At 37.8% G+C, this 23,021-nt stretch overlaps 6 protein-coding genes across 6 annotated transcripts; 3 read left to right on the top strand and 3 right to left on the bottom strand.

Annotated features, from left to right (window-relative positions):
* Window positions 1–155: 155 nt before the first annotated feature.
* Window positions 156–1,282, bottom strand: Tsp_08503 (conserved hypothetical protein). Its single transcript, XM_003375469.1, has 4 exons — window positions 1,278–1,282; window positions 1,115–1,202; window positions 243–458; window positions 156–167 (listed from the first exon to the last, which is right to left on the bottom strand). The coding sequence occupies exons 1-4, from the start codon at window positions 1,280–1,282 to the stop codon at window positions 156–158; spliced, it is 321 nt and encodes a 106-aa protein (XP_003375517.1).
* A 2,355-nt stretch (window positions 1,283–3,637) lies between these two features.
* Window positions 3,638–4,423, top strand: Tsp_08502 (conserved hypothetical protein). The gene is made up of 2 exons (XM_003375468.1): window positions 3,638–3,849; window positions 4,237–4,423. The coding sequence occupies exons 1-2, from the start codon at window positions 3,638–3,640 to the stop codon at window positions 4,421–4,423; spliced, it is 399 nt and encodes a 132-aa protein (XP_003375516.1).
* A 1,924-nt stretch (window positions 4,424–6,347) lies between these two features.
* Window positions 6,348–7,381, bottom strand: Tsp_08501 (conserved hypothetical protein). The gene is given in 4 exon segments (XM_003375467.1): window positions 6,348–6,488; window positions 6,505–6,952; window positions 6,981–7,156; window positions 7,349–7,381. The coding sequence occupies 4 exon segments, from the start codon at window positions 7,379–7,381 to the stop codon at window positions 6,348–6,350; spliced, it is 798 nt and encodes a 265-aa protein (XP_003375515.1).
* A 1,984-nt stretch (window positions 7,382–9,365) lies between these two features.
* On the top strand, window positions 9,366–10,213 carry Tsp_08500 (conserved hypothetical protein). The gene is made up of 2 exons (XM_003375466.1): window positions 9,366–9,765; window positions 10,074–10,213. Exons 1-2 carry the CDS (start codon window positions 9,366–9,368, stop codon window positions 10,211–10,213), a joined length of 540 nt encoding a protein of 179 aa, XP_003375514.1.
* Window positions 10,214–10,679: 466 nt separating this feature from the next.
* Window positions 10,680–15,792, top strand: Tsp_08499 (putative myosin head). The gene is given in 4 exon segments (XM_003375465.1): window positions 10,680–11,423; window positions 11,595–14,833; window positions 14,939–15,645; window positions 15,665–15,792. 4 exon segments carry the CDS (start codon window positions 10,680–10,682, stop codon window positions 15,790–15,792), a joined length of 4,818 nt encoding a protein of 1,605 aa, XP_003375513.1.
* Window positions 15,793–16,319: 527 nt separating this feature from the next.
* On the bottom strand, window positions 16,320–23,021 carry Tsp_08498 (phosphatidylinositol 4-kinase beta). Its single transcript, XM_003375464.1, has 30 exons — window positions 22,623–23,021; window positions 22,378–22,560; window positions 22,199–22,312; window positions 21,960–22,129; window positions 21,766–21,898; window positions 21,589–21,709; window positions 21,347–21,527; window positions 21,128–21,165; window positions 20,965–21,042; window positions 20,849–20,904; window positions 20,495–20,761; window positions 20,388–20,440; window positions 20,228–20,333; window positions 20,129–20,167; window positions 19,939–20,029; window positions 19,474–19,878; window positions 19,277–19,411; window positions 18,947–18,969; window positions 18,624–18,640; window positions 18,350–18,522; window positions 18,185–18,237; window positions 17,918–18,073; window positions 17,802–17,857; window positions 17,568–17,676; window positions 17,430–17,508; window positions 17,106–17,334; window positions 16,996–17,052; window positions 16,783–16,939; window positions 16,518–16,728; window positions 16,320–16,369 (listed from the first exon to the last, which is right to left on the bottom strand). Exons 1-30 carry the CDS (start codon window positions 23,019–23,021, stop codon window positions 16,320–16,322), a joined length of 3,939 nt encoding a protein of 1,312 aa, XP_003375512.1.

Below are 23,021 nucleotides of genomic sequence, written 5' to 3'. Positions count from 1 at the left end.
CTTCGTGTCGTCCGCGTTTTCACTTTTTCTTTTCTTCATTGGTCATATCTGTAAGAATGGTAAATGTTGAATCAAAACTTTTCGCACTTTATTACACAGTGGAATTAAAAAATTGAACAAAGAATTTTGAAATAAAAGAAGTAACTGATCCTCAGTTAAAGATAACGCTAATAAAATGATTATATATATAGTTTCGAAAAAAAATAACGAGAAAATTTCGAATACTTTCAACAATTAAAAACCGACTTGAGTAGTAACTTAACGCCAACGTTTGACGTTTGACGATTGACGATGCTGTTACTTGCCACGCAAGTCAAACAAGCAAGCGCACCATTACTGATTGATGATAAAGCAATTTTCAAGCGATCCTCATTTGCATACTGTAGCGATAGAAACCGGTTTGAGTTGATTGGAAAATTTTCTGGACGAGGAATTAATTCTAATCGAACGCTATGAAACTAAGAACATTGAAACCTCATGCACAGCGAACCGCTAATCTAGCGAATGCATAGCATTAGATAAAACTCATTTCAGTTTACTTAAAAAAGAAGTTGAAATGAACAGTTAAAGTCATCCAGTGAGGAATGTAAATTCGGATATGTAAAAATTCAGGAATTTAATTTCAGAATTCAGAATTCTGTTAAATTCAGAATTTGAAATTCAGTCAAAATATAAACTATCCAATAGAACAGAAAATTGACTTAGTGAAAACACGCCTCCGCACGTGTGAATTTCACATTTGAAAATTCAAAAATGACCTACATAAATGGAATTCATCGCAGAATCTTTTCACTAAAATATAAGCACACAGGCTGCGTACGCTGACAAACAATGTTAATCAAACAAAAAATGTAATTTACCAAATGTCTCTGATTATGCGAAATTTGAAAAAATAATATAAAGTGATAATAAAGTTAATTAATTTTCAATCTTTCTAACTTGAAACTTCACATAATCTTAATATGAAAAACAAAAAGTGCAGTTTTACAGTGAAAAATATCTTACTCATATATTACATATTACAAACTCATGTGGTTAATCAAACTAAGGAATAATATCACCCTTTCGAATATCCTTAGCCCTGCTTCACAAAATCACAAGAAATCGCATTTACTTCTTCTCTTCTTTTGTTCTGCTTTATGCCGTCCGTGATCTGCTGTGTCGTTCGTGTTTTAACTTTTTCTTTGCTCCATTCTTTATATCTGCAATAATGATATTAAATCAGAACTATTCTGACTTTATGACAAAGTAGAGTTGCAACAAATATAATAATTTACTGCATTGTAATTGAAAAGTAATTGTTTACAAAATGAGTATACAAACTTTTTAAAAAACCCTTAATCATCTATGGAATACTTGCCAGTAATTCTGAAACGACCTTCAGCAGCTACTTAACGCCCGTAATGAACTGAGAGAACGTTCAACGAAGCTACCAATTGCCACGTAAATTAAACAAACAAACGCAACCTTACTGATGATAAGGCAGCGTTATTGCGGTGCTTATTTGCATAGTGTAGCGTTAGAAACCGGTTTTTAGTGCGTTAGAACTTTTGGCTGAAGATAAAAGCTAACCCAAGCCGCGTTACAATATGAGCAAAAGAAATGCTCTTCTAAATTCTACCAATAAGGAAAGGACTATTTGAAAATTGAAAAATGACCTTGACATTTACATTTCAGCCAAAATATAAACTATGGAACAAAAAACGCCATAATAAAACAAAATTGACTTAGACAAAACACACTTATGTACGTCTGAAAATTTTTTTAAATCAGAAAACCAAGTAGCTGAAGTGAAGCTAATTTTAAGTGAACAATTTTTGAGCAAAAGCTTGCTTATGGTCAATTGAAAGTGTATGTTAGCTACTGCAATGGTGATTTTCGAAAGAACATATTCCAATGATAAATAAACAATGAGTACACGTTGTTTTAATCAAACTTAACTGTACAGAAATTTGGCGTTTATTAAGTCGCCTTTCATCTCATGTTGAGAATTCACAAAGAATATATTGAGAAATTATGCACAATACCAATTCTCAATTGCATTGTTAAGTGATTACGACTTATAAATGAAGAAATTGCCACTTACCACAAAATGCGTCATCTTCTCAATGTTAGTGTTCATACTGCTTGGTTGTTGATTGAAAAATTATTTTTCAGAAATTATTCCAAAAAATAATAATGAATAAAAAGCAAATTTATTGTTTGTCATTTCATATTGGTCTTCAGCTAATTTTCCAATCCAAACGCAGTGCTTCTATCCACGGACGACCTCAAACTAAAATTATTTCCAATATGTCAACAAAGCGAACGTCCTCGCATGCAAATTTTTATTCCATTCGTTTCTGCTGATAAATATGGCTACTGTATATTTTTCATTGCCCATCATTTACTTAACTAATGCACTCTGTTTGAGGAGAAAATTTTGAAACAAATTAATTTAATGACAGTTATTTCAGAATTCAAAAATGACAGTGACATTTAAAATAAAGTCAAAATATAAACTATCTGACAAAAAACGCCATAATAAAACCATTGTCTTAGCCAAAACAGGCCTCCGCATGCCTTAAGTTTGGATTTGAATATTCAAAAATGACCTACAAAAATGGAACTCATCGAAAAAAGTTTTTCACCAAAATATATAAGCACACTTCTTTCCTGTGCTGAGAACAGAATTAAGCATGTAATTTAGCAAATTTCTCTGATGATAAAAAATTATAAAAATACTAGAATAAAATGATAATGAAGGTAAACAAACTTCTTGTATGAAAACTTTTGTTACGTTTTGTGCGAATAGATAGCCCTTCTTCGTTGCACTTGGTAAGTGCACATATTACTACTCTGACAACAGACACCTAGAATGAGCGGGTTGACAACTGGTATTTGTCAAACCTCTGACTTCTATGAGTGCACAATTGAGCAAGAGCAAAAAGATTTTTAGCACTTTGGGCCTCATATAGCAGACAAGCCCTTTATGATGTTGATTCTGAAAGCACTCATTTTCTAATTACAAGAGAGCACAATGCAGCAAATCAACCTCCAGTGGAATACGAACATGCGGACGTTTCCACTGCCAATTAGAATGAAATAATTTTTTTATTTATAACAACCTCTGGACATTATTACTATTCTTATTGGCATTTATTTTTTATTTTGTATCCATATTTTTGAATACAACAGATTTTGAAGAGAAATGTTTATCGAAAAATAAATTTTATAATCGAAATGAAAAGGGAAAGTGGAAACTGATGATGATTTGAGCATTTCAGATCTTCTAAAATGCTGCCATCAGTTGTGACATGTGCTGTTCAAACCTGATTTATATGCACAACTATTGATGAAAATGCCACACAACATATGCAAATTCGAAAATAACAATGTAACAAAGTAGACGAGATGTAGATAAAATAAGTGAAAACAGTGGATGCTGAGTATTTTGACATTTTCAACAAATCTGGACCGTAAATTATTAGGACTCTTTCAATTTATGGACGATCCCTTTCACGGTACACTGAAGCAAAAAGAAAAACAATCAAGTAAAGTGAAATACAACTTTAAAAAGCAAATATTTGTCAAAAAATGAATTTTATAAAAAAAATCAAAATTTAAATTCGCATTTACCATCGATACAATCCGTCTGATGGAATTCACCTATTTGGGATGTTGTGAAAAATGCCATCATTGTGATGATGCATTTGGCTTTTCTGACCCATGTTCACGTAGCAAAGCAGACAAGCCTTTACACTTTGGTGCATCAGTACCAAATATGTTGGCAATTTGGTATTGCTCTGCATACGAGTGGGCGCATGCCAGCAAATCAACCACCAATAAAATAATAAAGAACAAGCAAAAGTTTCCACTGCAATTTGTGATTTTTATATTTAATATGAAGCCAAAATACTATTATTACTGCCATTCATATTTTTATTTTAAATCTCTTTGTTTGAATATAGCGTTTTGAAAAATGAAATATTTATCAAAAAATGAATTTTGTTATCAAAATTTAAATTTACGTGCAGTATGAAATAAAAATACTGCATTCTATTATTATTAGCATAGGATTTTTGTTGTTCTGTGTGAGCTTTTCTGAAAAGTTAAAAATCGTAAAGCGCCCGCTGGACTGCAGCATGAAAATAAAAATATTTCATTTTATCATTTGCACAAATGATTTTTGCAATTTTCTGCATGAAATTTATCTGAAAAACTGTAAAGGGTTGATTGTTAATTAATCGTGATTAGGGATTTCGCCCAACTCCTTTGCCTTGCAATCAACAGGATTGCAATGGTGTACCTGGAGTGCTATCAGGATCATTTGAATCCTCTTCCGCACAATACGGCGTCAGATTGCTCTGGCGATACCCAAACCAACACATCAACCATCAGTGGAATACGAACATGCGGACGTCTCCACTGCCGATTGAAATAAAACATTTTTTCTATTTATAATTAATAGTATGCAAATTATCGCTGCCATTTAATCTTTTATTTTCAACCTCTTTGTTTAAAATTTTACATTTCTATTTAAATAAATACCAATTAGATCTATTACAATCCCTTTCTTTCATAATTGAAATTATTATTATCATGAAAAGCACAGTTTTGTTTTTGATAACGTTCTTTGTATTAACAAAAAGAGTGAAAATATAAAAACTAAAATATCGAAATGTTTGAAAATAATTTACATACGTGTTGCTGACTAATATTATTATTGCTGTAATTCATTTAAGTTATAATTGAAGTATAGTTTAAAATTGGGAAAAAATAATATCAGCAAAAATCAGCGAATAGTGAAAATTATCTTCTCACAATACTAGATGACACTGTTCACATCATGTTATAAAATATGCAAAATGAAAATGAATAAACGCATTTCATACAAAAATTATTTCATACTTTTATAGGTCAGCTTTACACTTTTGTCTGACTACACTCAATGTTATGCGTAATATTCAATTACAGAAATGGAATTTCATAGAATTTATTCAATTTCCAAAATGAAGAAAAAATTACAATTTAGTCATGAACAATGGAAGAATATAGCGAGATTTTGATTTTCAAAAAATCAATAAAATATAACAACGCTGATTTGCATAGTATGCGCGCAGCTTTTATATTTAACGTTGAGAAAAATGTTCTTCTGAATAATAACTTCTCATAGTATCACAACCAAATATGGGATATAAAAAATTCAACTTCTGGCAGAAGCTTATTTCCAGAATTAAAGTAGTTCATTTATTAATGATAATTCGTTTATAATATATTTTCTTATCTAAACTACTTAACATTATGATTACAGATTATAAATTTTCAAGTTTTCGTGCTGCCCTGAGAAATTAAGTTGACAGTTCTTTATAATCGCAAAATATTTCATTTTATGGCCACTGCTTTGCATCTCAATCAATATTAAACTGCTTATTAATTGTTAGGTTTGTATACAAATTGGCATTGCTTCGATTGAGGTCATTTTCAAATGTACTTCATTCTTGTCTAAACATGGTCATTTTCATAAACGTCAATGTTGATCATATCAAAAAAATCAAAAAGAAATCATATCATGAAAAATTTCAATGCCATTGGTGTTGGACGTCCACAGCAATCATCCAACCATTTTTGTATATCGCAGCTGGTCAAGCTAAACTGTTCTCTTCAATGAGGTTCGAAAAGTTCATCATCGTCATGTAAACTTTACCCAGCCGTTAAACAAGGCATTTGCAGGTGAATAACTATAAACAGGTATCCGCTCTTTGACAAACAGACAAACGACAAAACCACGTTACAACATCTGCGCTGACCAGTGTCCACTTGAAGTTAACTCTGCAACCATTTATCATTACCGCATCGGAATACATAGCTGTATTTCACTGTCCCATTTCAATTAATTCCAGCTAATTCAAAAGCATCACTCAGACACAGTAGGTAAAAAAGTAAACTGTGATCTTCAAGTAGTATTTAATCATGCAACAATCACCGTATCATTGGTGAAATATTTTTACAATGCAAACAGTCTACGTTTATTTCAGTTATATCATCGTGTCAAAGGTCATTTTCTGATTTTATAATTTTTACTAAGCTTTTATTTAAACAGTGGACATCTGAAGGTCGCAGTTGTAAACTGCTTTGAAAACAATCACTGTAGTGACTGCAACTTAATTTGACACTCAGGCAGTGGACTGTAATTGTTGGATTTGAGCTTGATCAGATTGAACGAATGGCAATCCCCAGGGAAGGCAGTTGTTACTGTAAGTGAGAGAACACAACTCTTTCGAGGTGACCACCTTTATTTTCTACTCAACAAGCAGAGATAAATGTAAGTTCATACCTGGAATTATACACATTGCAGTGTTTGCAGCTCACTTTGCCGCACAGTCAACACTCTTCACTAAGCACACACGCAGGCCATCAGAACCTTCTTCGACCATCATATGACCACCAATTCGGCCATGATTTCGCTGGTTCATATTTTGAGGACTGAGGACGTCAGGCGCGCGCTTCTTGTCACCTATAAACCCAAGTCCATTGTCTTGTTGACAGTTGTCTGGCATACGGCTGTTCCAACAACATGGCACCAACTCGTGGTCCACTTAACGCCTGCTTTTTCACAGCTGCCGCTCTGACTCTGGACAGGCACAGGAATCTCGTTGCTTCTGATGCCTTGTTGTTTGTTGTGCCATTAGCACAACAACGGCCGTGGCGTATTGCGCAAGCCGCCGGATGGATCGTCCAAGGCGACATCCGTTGGCGGCGGCGTTGAATCACATCTGGACGTTGTGCAACTTCGAAGTTCGACCTCGGGAAGTTCGCCAGAGTTCCTGCTTCCAGCAAGCACAATTTGTAACGACGTAGGTTTTTGTTTCTCTTCTGCTGTTGATTCTGGACTTCGAGTCTGTAGTGTTGTAGAATTATGTTTACGCACGAAATGTTTGTACAAAGTATGCAACGTGTTATTGAATAGTATCTGTATATAAAGAATAATTGAAATCAACAGTTCAGGAGAAGTAATCATTTGAACGCCACCTGGACGAAGCTCACTCAGACAGCAGCGAACAGTATGAAAAAAAGGAAGGTTGCGCAGATTTGAATGCGTTGAATCAGAAATCAAAAATGCCCAATCGCGTTGCGCACTCCAGCCGTGCGTTAGCCCACCAGTGAACCTTTCCAGCTTCAATTGCAAAATATTTTTTTTGCATTATCTTTTTTGTTCTTGCAATATTAATAATGCGCATTTTATAGATTTTGTGTTTTGATATTTTTCCTGTTTTTCATTGTTGCATACGGAGGTGCTCACTGGTTATGGAAATTGTTTCCAGTTTCCAGTAATATACGAATCAACTTGATTTTCAATAAAACTTACAGTAAATTTAAATTGACTATACAGAAATGGCATTTTAAGAATTTATGAACAAAAATATTATTTCAGCATTGTGCTACGGTGAAAGAGCAAGCAGCGAGTGGATTGTGAAAATTGAAATCGAATGAAACTCGTCTACAAGTGTGAATAATCGTTTATGTGGAAATTTGTAGGACCGAAAATGATGCATGAAAGATTGCCATTAAAGAGTTTCCTTGTGCATAAATAAGCAAGCATTCAAGGAAGGCAGCAGCAGCGCTTTCAGAATTGTCTATTTTTGAAGTGTACGCTGTTCAAGCAACGGCTCTGCCATGTGTTGAATTGTTTCACTTCACTTCAAATCAATGCTCACTCCACCGAATCAAGTTGAAAGAAAGCAAACGACGCTTTTCGCCCGCATGCTCGCAGCCACGCACGCATCGTTCTGACATGCTGCTATCTATCCTGCAGCTATAGCGGCGGCTGATTTCGTTTAAAGCTCACATATTGTGTTGTTCGTCGCTAGTAGCACTGCATCGCTTACGACATGTACGGCATTTCGAAGGTGCATTTCGAAAGATGACTGACAAAAATTGACAAATAACGATCTGTTTGGCCTGTATCGAATTTTCAAAGTAAGAAATTTCTCACTTCAAAACAACCATGTTATTTTTTAAATGTTAATATTATTGAGATAATTTTCAAAATGTGGGATGCTTGATTGTAAAATATGTTTGCCTGATTCTTCCCAATTATTTGATCCCAAGCTACAAACGTCCACTGAACTGAGAACACAGCACAGCTTGGACAAATGTGCTAATTCGCGCTATGAAATAAATACGTCGAATATTATTATGGTCAAATGCTGAAGCCGGATTACTGTTTTGAGAAAAATTGTAATTGTTACAGCAGTGGGGTTTTCCCATTTTCAAATTGAAGAATCATTCAAATTATCATTCTTCGCAATGAATAGTGAAAATTAGTGCTGGATAATTTCTTTCCTGTAAATAGTCTGTAATTTGTGGTCCGGTGCAGTGAAGTTGTAAACATTGGTTGAAAAAGAAAAAAGTTTGGAAAAACAGTCCTTTTGGAGGGCAGAAATTACACCAGAAGAGAAAACTGAAACGAGAATGACGACTGGTTTATTATTATTATTATTATTATTATTATTAATCAAGTGAAGTAGACAGATGTATCATCATCAAGTGGTAAATAAAACGTTTCTTTATTTATTCATGAAATGTTGATTAAGTGTGCTTGAAAGTTATTATCGGAAGAAATTTTCATTGATTGATGCAGATTTTTCATTGTAATCTACAAATAATAAAGAAAGAAACATAAAAAGCATCGTGATCAAAAATCTGATTGGTGGTAAAATAACAAAAATTGATATGAACGTATTGACTGACTGACAAGCGTGCAGTGTGAGGAAAAAAAATTTTTTAATGAGCAAACAACAACTGGCATGAAAGTAAGCAAAGCCACCTACCTACCCACCTATACTACTAGCTAGCTAGCTAGCTAGCAAACTGGCTCGCCGTAAGAAATATTGCAGCACGCTTTCGTGTAATTGATGCTCATCAGACACCAGGGCAAGCAAAGATTGTTATTGAAAAGATGGTGTAAAAATTTTTCTCCACTTCAATCAAGTGGAACATGAGAACAAATCACCTACCTTTACTTGTACACACGGAATGTGATAAATATTGTTTGCTTTGTTTGAACAAGCAAGCGGTGCAAAAATGTCAACATTTATCCTAATTGCGCAAATTATATTACGTCAGAGAGGGGATAATTTGGTAAAGGCGTGAAAAAATAACCGGCATGAAAATTGTTCGCCAATTCGAGGAGAAATGGATGATTTGCTTGCTGTAAGCAAACAGAAATAATAGACGAATCGGATAAAACACCAGAAGCAAAGAGAAAAAAGCACGAGCGTTTGTTTGGACGAATTAACAATAAATAGAAATTATAAAATGTGCATAAACGTTACTTTTTCCCTGTTCCAGGCTACGTCCTATTATCTACATATGCATGCAGCATGAGCAAAGATTGCCAGCTATCGATGAGCAACTCGTTCCCGGGAAGTCAGTTGTCAGCCGGTGGTTCAGGGTCGGCAAACCGCGGTCAGATGCCACGGAAAGGAATTCTGAAACAGTCGGCCAGTGCAAATCAACTGCAGACTGGCGACGGTGTGGAAAAAGACCGTTCGCGGTCGGTTTCGCCAAAATTGGTCGACTCGACCGCCGCCGTCGACCACGAAAACAAACAGTACAACGATAATCTGCCACAGCCCGCGGTGAGGCAGAGTAAAAAGTCGAAAATTCCCAAACTATCGGTCACCTGGTGGGAAACAACTGCCCCGTATCCGGAAGATCCAGATGAACAAGAGCTTCCAGCTAAAGAAACCGCTAACACCTCTTCACCACAGATAACAATGGGTATGAATGATCTCTTTTTCTTTGATTTGATTTTCTGTTATTGTTCACTGCATTACTAAGTGAAGCATTATTATTATTATTATTATTATTATTATTATACATGAAACGTTAGTCTGTTAATATATGAGCTATAAAAATTGTCACGAGTTCTCAAAAGTAACATTTATAAACATCAATGAGCAAGCTGAATTTTCAATAAAATAAGGCAAATATTTTGAAATTAATTCAACAACACGAAATAAGTTGTTGATTTTTGTAAAATACTCTTTCCATTTTTTAAATTAAACATATTTGACAGAAGTGTACAGATGTACAAGGTTTTGAATACGTCATCTGCGTGGTTGTTATTGTTGTCGGTCGTAAAATTTTAAAACTAAAAATAATGCTGCAATTTGAAGCTGAAGAAGCAATGATTAAGAAAAACTCGACTGAAAAGATAAACAAGTAGTGTTCAAGGGCAATAATATTTATTTATTATCTAATTATTGGTGCATTTTCTCTAATCAGTAGCTTCGCAATTTAGAAACATATTATTATTATTATCATAGATATACAAAGTTTGAAAATGTTTACCTCTCAATTCACGAAAAAAAACACAAATCTAACTCAGGATGATAGTGATAGATTCATTGAACGAAATGTTAAATGAATAAAAAGTTTAAAAAGAAGTTTTATCATATTAATAATAAATATGAGGAATATTCAAAATGCGGTTAAAATGAAAAGAATGTTTGTGTTGTTCTGTTAAATTATCTTGTTATTTTCTGTTCTGAATACAGTGAAAGTCGTGAAATGAAAAAAAAACCAAATTACCTGGTTTCGACTGATTATTAATTAGTGGTTTTGTTGAATCAGATGATGATGATGATGATAATGATGATGATGATCGAGATGCAGAGCAGTTGGACAGAACAATGGAACAGCAGCAGCAAGAATTGACAACAGAAAACAAAAGTGAAACAGCAACCGACTTGAAACCTTCTTGGAACGAGCCGAACAGCAGCAGCAGCGGCGTGGGCTTTTTGGACGGTAGAAGTTCGTGTTGTTCGTCAAATTACGGTTCTGGGGTGAGCCAGTGGTGGCAGGGTCGAAGTACGCGTTACGTTTTGCACTGCGAAAAGCGAGGCTGCAACCACGCCCACCACCACGGCGACGAAGAATACATGACACCGACGCAGAGGAAGAATCGCGAAATTGCTCTGCTCAAGCAGCAGATTCGCCATTTGGAGTGGAAACTCGAAGACAAAGAATCCCACTTGGGACAGCTGCGTGAACGGCTGTCAGAATTGGAAGCGATCATGGACCGTGGTGGCCTGTTGAGCGAAAACCACCGACTGTTGAACAAGCTGAATCGTATCCGAGAAGAGCATCAACAGGAGAAAAAAGCCCTCTGCGAACGTTTCGAACAAGAGCTGACAAAAGTGTGCAATTTTTACGAAAAAGAGCGGGCCGATCTGCGAGATACGTACCAATTCGAAATGGACGAGCTGCGTTCGACCATGGTCGACGATGACGACGACGACGACCGGCACATGCAGAGAGTTGGAAGCGAAAAGCCGACCAAGTCGACGACAATGGAAAATTGCGAAACTTCCAAAGTTAAACTGAAAATTGCCTCATTTCTGGACAACGCCTGGGATAGCGGTATCTCGCATTCGGTGAGTCGCGTCGACACTGCCACCATGACTGAAGAAGAAGCAATCGACCAACAACAACAACAACTATTACAGCAACAATCACTTTACGATGAACTGCAAGTAAACAACAAAAACAACAACAACAGTAAATTGGAAGAAAAAAATTGAAGCAAAATTTTTTTTGCTTTTCAGGCTTACCACTCGGAATGCATCTTCTTGCACAACTGCGTGGTCGAACTGCAACAACAGCTTCGTCAACGCGAACAGGGCGCATCGTCGTCGACCACACCCTCCGGCTTGGAGCCGAACAACAGCGACGACTGTTGCGCACCGACGACGTCGAACAGCGGCTACACGGCCATAGACGCGCAAATCCAAGCCTACAAAACCGAATGCATGATTTGGAGGATGAAAGCGTCTGAATTGGAAATTGCGTTGAAAGAGCAAACGCCGAGTCGGTGTCGACTCGAAGATCGCAACGCGACCCTGCAGGCCGAAAACGACGACCTGCGTCGAGCTTTGGATGCCATCAAAGCTGAAGTGAAACTGATGCAAACTGGTGTCTCGGAGTCGACATCCGAGCAAGTTGAAATGCAAAAAGCTGAAAAAGAATTGCGAGCAGAAGAAGTGAAAACAGCAGCACCAGCACCAGCACCAGCACAACCACAACCAACATTACCACTAGCACAGATGGAGGAGAGTGTTGTTCAAAGACGTGAAACTGCTGAAAAACAATTGAAAGATGGTGTTGCAGATCGGCTGGAAAAAGTCGAACAAGAAAAGCAGCAGTTGGAAACCGAATTGACGTTGTTGCGTATGCAACACGAAGATCAGACGAAAGAGGTGGCTGATTTGGAAGAGAAGCTGAAATTGAAAGACGAATTGACGACCATTTTGGAAAAGCAACTGATGAACAAACAGGGCGAATACGAGACGGTACAGTTGACGTTGATGAACGTCCGTGAAAATGGCGACAGAGTGTCGGCCAAAGCGACACGTCTCGAACAGCGGGTGGCCGAACTGGAAGCTATACTCGACCAGTGCGGTGTGATCGTGCGCAGCAGCAATTCGAGTCGATCGACCGAAAAAAAACTGCCACCCGACTGTCACTCGTTGGCGAGATGTCGAGAAACGCAGACGGATCGATCGTTTTTCGAACAGGAAAAAGCCCTGGCCGAATTGGCCGGTTTGAACGACCAATACGAACGTCTGAAACACCAGCACGCCGAACAGTCGCGTACTGCCCAGCAACAATTGGCCGACTTGGCCGACACGTTGAAAGCGAAAAATGGTCTGGTCAACAATTTGACCAGCCAAATGCAGACCCTTTGCGAAGAGCTCGAAGCGCTCAGGCAGAGTTTCGAACGGGAACGTCAAAGTTACAGGCAACAGCTGGCCGATCAGGCGACGGCGTTGGAACGGGTACCGTTGCTCGAACGGGAATTGTGTCTGGCCAGGGACGAACTGCGTCGTGCGGACGAACAAGCCGACGCCGACCGGGACCGTCTGCACCGGGCTATTGAAGATTCGTTGACGGAAAATTTGAAAATCCAAAACGACACCGTCGCCTATTGGAAGCAAAAATTGCACAACGTCCAAATCGAAGCCGACGCCTACAAGAGACAGTTGGAAAAAAAGCAGACCGAATTGCAAGATTTGAGCGTCCGTTTGAATTTGGAAAAGGTCGGCTTGGCACAGCAGGTGAATCTGTCGCTCAGCGAAGTAGCTGAATTTCAGAAACGATTCAACGTGCCGACAGCCGACCAGAAAATCATGGTCCGTCCGGTCCAAGTCGACCGAGAAATCGACAACGCCAAACGAACATCCGACTGGACGGGCCAAGTCGACCGTCGGCAATTCTGTTCGGATACGAGCACTTGGATCGACAAGCAGTTGCTATCGACGGACGAAAAAGAAGAACAACAACTACGTCTGCTCCAAGGCGAACTGAATGCCACCAGAGCCCAAGTCGAAGTGCTGCAGACGAAACTGATCACGGCCGAACAACGACGTCAAGATGCCGACGATCTACGAGACCAGTACAAAAAAGCCCAAGAACAAATCGAAGATTTGCAACAAGAATTGTCGGTGAGCAAAGCCGAGCAGAAAATCAACGAACAGAATTTCCAAATCAAAAGTCAAGCTTGGGAATTGGAAAGGGCGAAACTGGTGCGCGATGAAAACGAACGCTTTTTACAATTGGAAAAAGAGTTTGAAAAAGTACGCGAAGAATTGAAACTGATGATCGACAAGCACGAATTGGAAAAAGCCGATCTGCTGGCCAAACTGCACAAAGAGGCGGCGGGCGACAGCTCGCAGTCGCCAACGGTCAGCAATGCCCGTCAGACGATCAGTCCACCGCCGACGGTCGGCGGTCACCGAAGTCCGTCGACCGTGCCACCGGAACCAGAGCCCCAACTGCAGTGCGTGTTGACGAATTCGACCAGTGCGCAGTTGGATCTTTTCAACTGGTTGAAGGATGTGATCAGCGGCGAAGGGGATTCGACGATGCTGGCAAGCCAACAACCGGATGTGGTGAACAAGCTGAACGACAGTTTGAAAGAAAATGAACAACTGAAACAGCAACTGCAAGCCCAGACGAAACTGTTGGCGAATATCACCGCCGAACTGTCGTTGTACAAAGCCGAAGAGAGTGAGACTGTCCGTCGACTGGAGGAACCACAACCTTGCAAACATTTGAGCTGTTTCGATTTGAACCATTTGGTGGACGAATCGGAACGATGCGTACAGCAAAAGCAAACCGTCGCCTGGCGTCGAATGCTCAGCCAAACTTGTCGTCAGTTGATCCAATTGGAGCAAAAGTTGAACAAGCTCGAAACTGATCGTGCCAGGATTCGTTACGAACTGGACACGCTGAAGGGCGAATACGAGATGGTCACTTTGAGCAAAGATTCACAGCAGCAACATGAGCAGGAGCACAAAGCGACGACTTGTTCCAAAGAGAGACGCGATCAACAATTGAAACCGTCCATTGTTTCACAAGAGTCTAGCAGAAAAGCAGAGACGACGACCAGAGAATACAAACCGTCGGTCAGTTTCCAACGTTGGCCAACAAATACAGACAACGTACGGGTTGCAGATGAAAGCTGTTGTCCAACAAGCGACATTGTTACCAGTAAACAACAACAACAACAATCAGCTGCACGTGTCGGCGAACTGCAACAGCAAATCAAGCAGTATTACAGTCAATGTGAACAACCTCCCAAAAAACTGACCAATCCGACAGATCAGCTGCTGACAATTTCGAATACCGAAGCGATACAGCTGCCGACAGCCGAACTCAAAAGTAGAGATGACGATTGGAAAATTGACAGTTGGAAAGAACAACAGTTCGAGCAGGCTGAATCCAACGCTGCTCAAGTTTCTCAAGAACAAAGTTGTCGCGTCGATTATTTGACTCGGGAAACAACGTCCACACCAATATCTGCACCACCACATGGATCACAAGAACGACAACCACCACCACCACCACAACAACAACAACCACAATTATCCACCAAGCAACGATCATCCAGTCCGTCGACATTTTCGTCCCGTTTTCGACAATCGTTGAGCATTTCTGAAAGATCATCGTCGACAAAATTCGAATCTTCATCTTCGGCCAAATTCACATCCGCCAACCGTTCGCCAACGCCCAAGCGGATGTCGAACGTAATTACTGCTGCTGCTGATCGGTCGACAGGCAGGGGCTGTCAGAGCAAACTCAGCAGGCATGAGTCATTGGAAGCGGTCACAACAACCGCTTGCAGCGAAACAGAAACAGACCTGATGACGCAGTCGTTCACAATATCCCAAGACTCGGAATTGTTCCCCCGGCTGGGCGAAAATCAAGCACCAGCCGAATCGTTGCCATTCTTCAGCTGCAACAATTTGCTAACTTTGTGCAACAACGACACTGAAGAACTGCGCCAACTGCTCGATTTGGAAAGGCAGCGCTTCAAATGGGTCGAAGAAAAAGCTGCTCAACTGGAAAAGGAGACTTCGATGCTAAATTACGAACTGAACATGCTCTACCAGCGACAACAACGCGAACGGAAACTGCTCAAAGAGGACAACGAACGTCTGCGTGAACAGTTGAACAGCATGGTGAATAGGCTGCAAGCGGCCGCGGCCAAAGATCCACGGTGCACATGCGACCGGCAACGTCAGACGACGAGAACCGGCAAAACGCGGTCCGCGTCGACGTCGGCCGTGCGAGATCCGTCGTTGGAGATGAGCCACCGTTCGAGGCACAATTCCAGTCAGGATGCGGCCGGCGAATCGCAGCAGTCTCGTCGACATCACCGCCACCATCACCATTATTACCACTGTTCGAAACAGCGCCCGTCGACCGTGGTCACTGAACAAGAAGCGGCTTTGCGCTTTCTGAGAGATTCTTTCTACTTTTACCTCATCGACAGAGAAGCAAACGACCACTTGACCGCCATAATGAACATATTGAATTTCACCAACGAGCAAAGAGCCCGTGTACTTGATCGTCGGGGTATGTCAAAGCTGTAATAAGTTGACAAAAATTGCAGCAGCAATTTTGTTAAAATAAATAAAAAAGTTTAAATAATAATAATGAAAACAACAATGCTTGATGTGTCTGTCCGACGTCGTTGCAGTTCGAATCGTACACCACCACCATCACCACAAAGTACTGCTTGCTCTTCTTGACTTTTCTTATCTTTTTCGCCACAACCTTTGCTGCTTCCATTTGCATACATTTCCCTAAAGCTGTAACAAAGTTGGTTCACTGGTATAGCTTCTTTTTGTTTTTTTTCCAAACAAAAAATCCTGCCTGTACCAAATTTGAAACAGTCGCAATTTAGGCAATTTATTTACTGCAGATATCAATCATTTTCAATGAATAAAATGAACCCCTTAAAAACTTATTGCTTCCGAGATTGCTTTTCAAGTTGTACCACTTCGTCGTTGGGCACGTGTTTTGTTGATTTGTACACCTAAACAAAAAATAGTAGAAAACAATTTCTTCTCTCCTGTAAAATTGCATACCGTTCGCTTTGTCCACAAACAAAAGGGCAATAGTAAATAGAAGAGAAACTAAACAACACATATTGAAAAAGCTAGACAAAAGCTCACACATTTTACCAATTAGCCAAACAATATAGTTCAATTCCAGTGCAAAGTAACCCCAACGATCGAGCATTTCACCAATGTACAAAAATGCCAAAGCCAAGCCGAAATTCTGCACCGATGGAATGACACCATATGCGGTAGCTATTGCATTCTCTGCGACGACGTACGAAACGCTCGGCCATAAACTGGCAGCCAACAACGAATACGAAAAACCGCATATTGCCTAAATATTAAAATAATCACTTAATCGAATGCACAAAACAAAAAAAAATCTTACCACTGCTACGTATGGTGTTAAACTGGTAAATGTGAGTAAAATGTGCGCAATCAATGCCATAATTATGCTAACAAACATCCAATAAATATTGTAGCCACTCAAGTCGACCAAAGCTCCAAACAACGGCGACATCACTATCGACATCATATAGACGAGACTAAAAAGAACAAAACTGTTCATTAATCACATGCTGCAGTTAAATCATAAACTCACCTATTGCACAAATTTGCACTCTCTGGTGTCAAATGAAACTTGGTAATGTAAAACTCTCTACAAATTATTCATTAACATTTTAAAAGAAGCTACGTCAAAATAAAACCTACTGAGCATTGGCAATAAATGGAAAAATTGTCATATAATACGAAACACAAATGCCACACAATATCCAGAGAGAAAGTGGCAGTCGAATAATATCCATAATTTTTACAACATCTTGTTCAGAAGGTTCAGCTGCTTCTGCAGATTGCAAGCTTTTCAAGTGTCGATCATGCTGACGGTCATGAAATGCAATCACAATTGAACAGCTCAATGAAAAAGCTGCAAATGCTACACCTACAAAGTTACAAAAAAGAATACATTTACTTATAAAAAATTTTGTTAAACTTATTCACAATAATTTGAAAACTTACAAGCAAGCATCGTATAACCCAGACATGTATAACTTTGGAAATATTGTCCAAATGCATTGTATATTGGCTTCAAAATGTTCATGCTTATAGTGCTACCCTTGATATTCAAAATATATATTATCACAACATGATGCGAGATAAAAGAAAAAAACTTACAACTCGAGCAAAGCTCAGTGTAATACCAAATACTAAATTCAATTCTTTTCCTCTAAACCATTTGACCAAATAAGCATTTTGTATAATACCGAGCGATTCACCACCAAATCTGTATGCAAGTTATATACATTTGTATTAATTTTACACTTAAACTGTATAAAAGTAAATCAAAAACATATTTTCATATTTTTATATACAGGTATGTGTATGCACACGTCTTACGCAAAAATAAACCGTCCAAATACCATTATCCATAAGAGATTCTCGAAAGCACCAACTGAAACTACAATCTAAAAGTGGTAAATACTCATTAATTAACCAGTAGAAAAGTAAATTTATTTCCAATATACCTGGCTGACAAGGATGATCAAAGCAAAAAGAATACCACCGTATTGCAAACCCAAAAATCGATCAATCAACACACCAGATACAAACGCAAGTACAATACTTGGCCATGAATAAACGTCGTACAACAAATTATAAGAACTAATTGTAATGTTCATGTCCTAAACAAATGGACAAATTTTATGTACTTCCTCCACATTCACGCATTTATTATTGCAAATGCATTAAAAATTGTAAAATAATAAAGTTAGCTGAAAATTAATTTCAATTACTTTTCGTAGATCTGATGACAGAGCAGCTGGAGCATCGTAAATTAGATAATTTCCTTGAATAATTAAAATGATCAACTGATGAAGTATTTAATGGAAGTGAAATATCGAATTTACCCAAATTTAGAAAGCATACCAAAACCAATATGTAGAAACGAAAATACCAACGATCATGTGGAAATTTTGCTGTGAGGAAAGGTGAGGCATGCCTTTCATCCCTGTCAACAGTGTCACATGTGTTTTGCAAATCACATTCAGAAATAACATGCTGTTGTTGTTCATTGTTCTCTTCTGCTGTCAACTGCTGTTGACTCTCATTTACGCGAGATTCACTGAGCACTCTACAATTTTATAATATTATATTGCTAAATTAAATTATTATCATTATTATTAAAGTAATAGATTATTTCCATTCTTTTTCTTCATAATTTATATAACTTACTTCAAATCCATCTTTTCCTGTAAAATGTAAAATAAAAGATATTGCTAGAATAAAAGAGAATAGAGAGTTTGAGAAATTTCAAAAAAAAACAAATTAAAAAAAATAAGACAAAAAAGTGGCAGTGTAAAGTGATGGTGAAGAAATGCATATATATTTATAAGTTTGTACTGAGCGGAAGCACTCATATTCAATGACGTCATTTTTTAAAACAGTCAGTTCCAAAACAACAATTCTGAAGTATGCAGAATAGCATGTTTACACGTTTAGAGTAAACATATGCAGCAAACAACAATTCGATTAAATCTGTAACTTTTCCATCAAACTGTATACTTCATTGATATATTATCTGGAATTAAAATAAATAAAAATGACATCGTTACCTGAGATTGGTGGAACGGGAAAGGAGATGCCCCATTGTGAAATTTGAGCTAAAATGTTGTTTTTACCGTTAGCATATTATTTTTGGTTTATTGACCATCAAATAAATCATATATCAAAATTTTCGGTAAACAATCCGACCAAAGTCAAAGAGCAAACACGAAACTTTTTCAAAAAAAAATAAATAATCGCATTTTTACTTTGTGTCAATATAGAAAAAAAATATACTTGTGGTCAATTATTTTTGCTAAAGAGTTAAGATTTTTTCCAAAAACTTGCCAACGATGTTTGCTTTTTTGGTCCTTTAACGGTAGATGTCAGTTTCTTATTGTCAGCCACGTCAGTATGCTTGTCGATTACATCACATTTGTCAGCATCGACCGTTTCCATTTCACGAATCCGCTTACTCACTAAAATTGCCAACAAGACCAGTGATTTGCATTCACTTGAAAAATCCCCAAACAAAACATACCTAGATAGCCTTTGTCGTCGATGTAAGTTTTGTACGTTGTTTTCATCCTTTTGATACGCGCAGGACCTGGATTGTTGGTTTCCGATTCCCCACTGCTGTTCAGATCGACATCGTCAGCAGTGTTTTGATTCTTTTTGTGCAATTTAATCTCTTCTTCATCATCATTTATTAAATCTGCTTCCACATTCTGCTGGTCATTCTCATCATCGCTTGGTGTGCTGCTTCGTCCACGGCCAATGTGTACCAGCTTCTCTTCTTCGACTTTTTTATTCCTCTTTCTACGTTTGACCGTCTTGTGGACAGAAGGAAGTGATCCTCCATTTTCTGAACCATTTCCATGCACTACCCCTTCTTGTTCGACCTTATCCACGTCTCGCCCTTTTGTTCGATCTTTGCCTTTTTTACCTTTGAAACAAAAGCAAAACAAACAATATAAACTGCTAATCGTCAATACGAGAAACTCACTTGAAATTTTTTGCATTTTTTCTTTTTCACCGGATGCTTTCAACAGGGCGTCGTCAGCTTTTCTCTTCTTCTGTTCAGTTTGCTCGCGCTGCTGGAAAATCAACAAAAAAAATCAACCACACCCAAATTAGCACAAATTTAAATTTCTACAACTTTAACTTTCTACAACAAAACAAATTTCTACAATTACATTTTCAAATTGTCCAGCTTCGGCAGTTGATTCAACTACCTCAAAACAATATAATCATTAATTCTGTTCAATGTGTTTAATTTAAAAAAAATCAATCACTTTTGGTGCTTTGCATTTTTTGACAGTTGATTGTTGTTCGTTCGTTTTTGACTGTTCAGTTCTCGACTCCGAATAGCCAATATGCAAAGGTAAAATTGGTAATAAACTGTGCACAAAAACAACAAAATTATGATTAAAAAAATTCAATTCAACTTAATACTCATTGGAAGGCATAATGGATTGCATGTCGGATGCAAATAGTCCACAAATATCCTGAAATTCTTTCATTACAATATATACATATTAAAGAAAAATCAACAAAATTACTTTCAATGGACAGCATTGAACACTGTAAATGTGACAGCTCAAAATTTCATCCAAATGACTCTTCAGCAAATCCAAATGCTCCTCTCGAGCATAAAAAATTCGAAGAATCTTGAAAAAACACAAACGCAATAAAGCACAAGTTGAGCAGTGGAAAATTTTTTCACCCAATTCACCCTGTGCACACCGAGATACTTGTAACCAGAAAGATAAAACACTGCTGTTATATTTTTCTCCGACAAATGGTCGATGTAATATTGTTTCAGTAATCTGAAAAAACATTGAACAACAAAACGATAATCATAATTTAAAAGTAAATAAAAAAAACATTGTTCAAAGAAAAAATCCATTTCTTACTCTTTCGCTTTGTTCACGTGCACGTTCAACTGTCCGCTCAGCCAAAGGAAAGTAACCTACAAAAAAGAAAAATGATTACTTTATCCCGGCCAAAGTATTTTTCAAATTTACCATACCTGACGCTTTTCCGCAAACACCGCTTCGTCCAACGTTAATCGATCTCTGGAGTTCATCTTTTTTCTTTATATCACTTACTGTAAGTTATATATCACTTTGTAACTGAAAAGTCAAAACACATCAACACAATCGTACAACACTTGAATCGAAATGAAAAATCACCAGCCGGACAATCTACCTCGTCAAGTTGAATATTCCGCCTACAGTATGAATTGTCCTTTATTATATTTTTCATTTCAACAGGCAACAAAATCAAACATATATACATATATACAAATTGTCATCTGACAATGTGAAACAGAACATTATAGTAAAATAAAATAAAATTAGATTAAATTAAAAAAAAACCAATGCACTAAAATTAATTCAACTGAGCATTACAGGATTCCATTGGTGAAATATTGAAAATTATCATAAAGGCGAGTTGTGATTGAACGTCGGCTCGTCTCCACCATATCATCCACGAGTGCGTGCAATTTTTCATCAGTGTAGTTGGTATGGAACCGGGCGCGTAAATCTCGCATCACTGTAGCCCCACCTCGAAAACAAGGCAACTGACTACCTGAATGGACAAAAAAAGAATGTCAGAATTCACTGCATTTGTTTTTCGCTCTTCTCTCAACCTGAAAGCATCGTTTCAACCAAAGACAAAATTCGGTCGTGATGTTTCCTAGCTGCGATCAACCCTTGAAGCATTAAAATCTTGAAATAGTGGAACATCTCACTTTCGCAACCGCCCATCACCTGCAGAACAAAAAAAATACAATTTTATTCAAAAATATTCAAATTCATCAATTTACTTCAATAATTTCATCAGTGAGTTTGAAAGGCGAACTTTCGAAGCCAAGATTTTTCGGCGAAGACGACAAAATGAAACCAAAATCAATGTGAATGATGTGCCCTTCGGTATCCAACAAAATATTGCTGTTATGTCTGAAGAAGATGCGCCGATCAAACAAAATTAATCATAAATTTCCACCTACAGTCCAATTACCTATCTTTAACTTGAATTAAATAACAAACCAAACAGTAGGCGGCACAACTGCGAATGAAATTATTCTGAGCGGTAAGAAATTCTTCAGAATTAAAGTCACCAAATTTCTTTTTAAAATAATCAAGCAACGTATGATTCGCTTTGGCGTCGGCTATTTGGTGCTTTTTAATCTGAAAGCGACAGATGAAATGGTGACGAAAAAAATATTTAAATTAAGAAAAAAACAATTTTTTTCGTACTTGATGTAAAGAAACGGCATTGACAATCGGTTCGATCATGCCCGAATCCCGAGAAACGACCAAAATGCGATACGGTTTTAATCTCAAAGGCACATGTTCCAATTTCCAAATATCCTAGACAACAAAAATTTATTATTATTATTATTAAACTTTTTCATTTTTAAAATTATTCTCATTACTTGAAGCTGACGCAAAATTTGATAAGCAAGCAGCTCTTGACGTAGATCATCTCCAGTTTTCACGATCACTGGCAACAGACGCCACCCTGACAAACCACCGTACGGTGAACTTTCACGAACACGTTTCAATTTTTCATCCCACGGTTCACTGAGAATAGATGCCGACGGATCTTCGGTAGAATGCTGATCATAATAATAATAATGATAATTAATAATTTAGCAAACAATCTTCCACGGCTGCTCACCTTGAGCTGCTTAGTAGGCGCAGACAGAGATTCAGTCAGACGACGTCTAATATCGCTGGCCGAAACCAATGCCGACGGCTCTCGAGAATCGCCACTGGCATTGCTGTCCACTGACATCTGTGACAGTGTGTCGCAAATAGTTAATTTTTCAAAAACAAACTGTTTATGCAAATCATCGTCGTCGCCATTGGCAGAAATACTGGAAAAGCTACTGTAGATAGGTTTCGGCTGAATTTCACAGTTGTTCCAATCTGCACTGTGCAAATTTTCAGCCGACTTTGACAATTCCCTGCCAAGTTTTCCGTCTGGATATAGTTTCGACGAAGCAGGAAACAATAATTCAGCATCAATATCCACCGTCTCCACGTACAGCAAATATGGTGCCTGTGGAAGAAGCAT

This window comes from Trichinella spiralis (assembly GCF_000181795.1).
Source record: "Trichinella spiralis strain ISS 195 chromosome Unknown Scfld5, whole genome shotgun sequence".
Classification (NCBI taxonomy): Eukaryota; Metazoa; Nematoda; class Enoplea; order Trichinellida; family Trichinellidae; genus Trichinella; species Trichinella spiralis.
This window is presented reverse-complemented; position numbering and strand designations above follow the sequence as displayed.

Excerpts from the sequence above, each read along its gene's own strand:
- Tsp_08502 (XM_003375468.1), top strand. The coding sequence starts at position 3,638 with ATGGAATTCACCTATTTGGGATGTTGTGAAAAATGCCATCATTGTGAT. Across the intron at positions 3,850-4,236 it reads ATAATAAAGAACAAGCAAAA|GGATTTCGCCCAACTCCTTT; the intron begins GTTTCCACTGCA and ends AATCGTGATTAG.
- Tsp_08501 (XM_003375467.1), bottom strand. The coding sequence starts at position 7,381 with ATGCCATTTCTGTATAGTCAATTTAAATTTACT. Across the intron at positions 7,157-7,348 it reads ATAGTCAATTTAAATTTACT|CTGGAAAGGTTCACTGGTGG; the intron begins GTAAGTTTTATT and ends TTGCAATTGAAG. Across the intron at positions 6,953-6,980 it reads ATGATTACTTCTCCTGAACT|ATACTATTCAATAACACGTT; the intron begins GTTGATTTCAAT and ends CTTTATATACAG.
- Tsp_08499 (XM_003375465.1), top strand. The coding sequence starts at position 10,680 with ATGGAACAGCAGCAGCAAGAATTGACAACAGAAAACAAAAGTGAAACA. Across the intron at positions 11,424-11,594 it reads ATAGCGGTATCTCGCATTCG|GCTTACCACTCGGAATGCAT; the intron begins GTGAGTCGCGTC and ends TTTGCTTTTCAG. Across the intron at positions 14,834-14,938 it reads TATTTGACTCGGGAAACAAC|TCCGTCGACATTTTCGTCCC; the intron begins GTCCACACCAAT and ends ACGATCATCCAG.
- Tsp_08503 (XM_003375469.1), bottom strand. Across the intron at positions 459-1,114 it reads AGAACAAAAGAAGAGAAGAA|TTTCATAGCGTTCGATTAGA; the intron begins GTAAATGCGATT and ends CAATGTTCTTAG.
- Tsp_08498 (XM_003375464.1), bottom strand. The coding sequence starts at position 23,021 with ATGCTTCTTCCACAGGCACCATATTTGCTGTACGTGGAGACGGTGGAT. Across the intron at positions 17,858-17,917 it reads TGATCATCCTTGTCAGCCAG|ATTGTAGTTTCAGTTGGTGC; the intron begins GTATATTGGAAA and ends TACCACTTTTAG. Across the intron at positions 16,940-16,995 it reads AGTGCAAATTTGTGCAATAG|TCTCGTCTATATGATGTCGA; the intron begins GTGAGTTTATGA and ends TGTTCTTTTTAG.
- Tsp_08500 (XM_003375466.1), top strand. The coding sequence starts at position 9,366 with ATGAGCAAAGATTGCCAGCTATCGATGAGCAACTCGTTCCCGGGAAGT. Across the intron at positions 9,766-10,073 it reads TTCACCACAGATAACAATGG|ATGTACAAGGTTTTGAATAC; the intron begins GTATGAATGATC and ends AGAAGTGTACAG.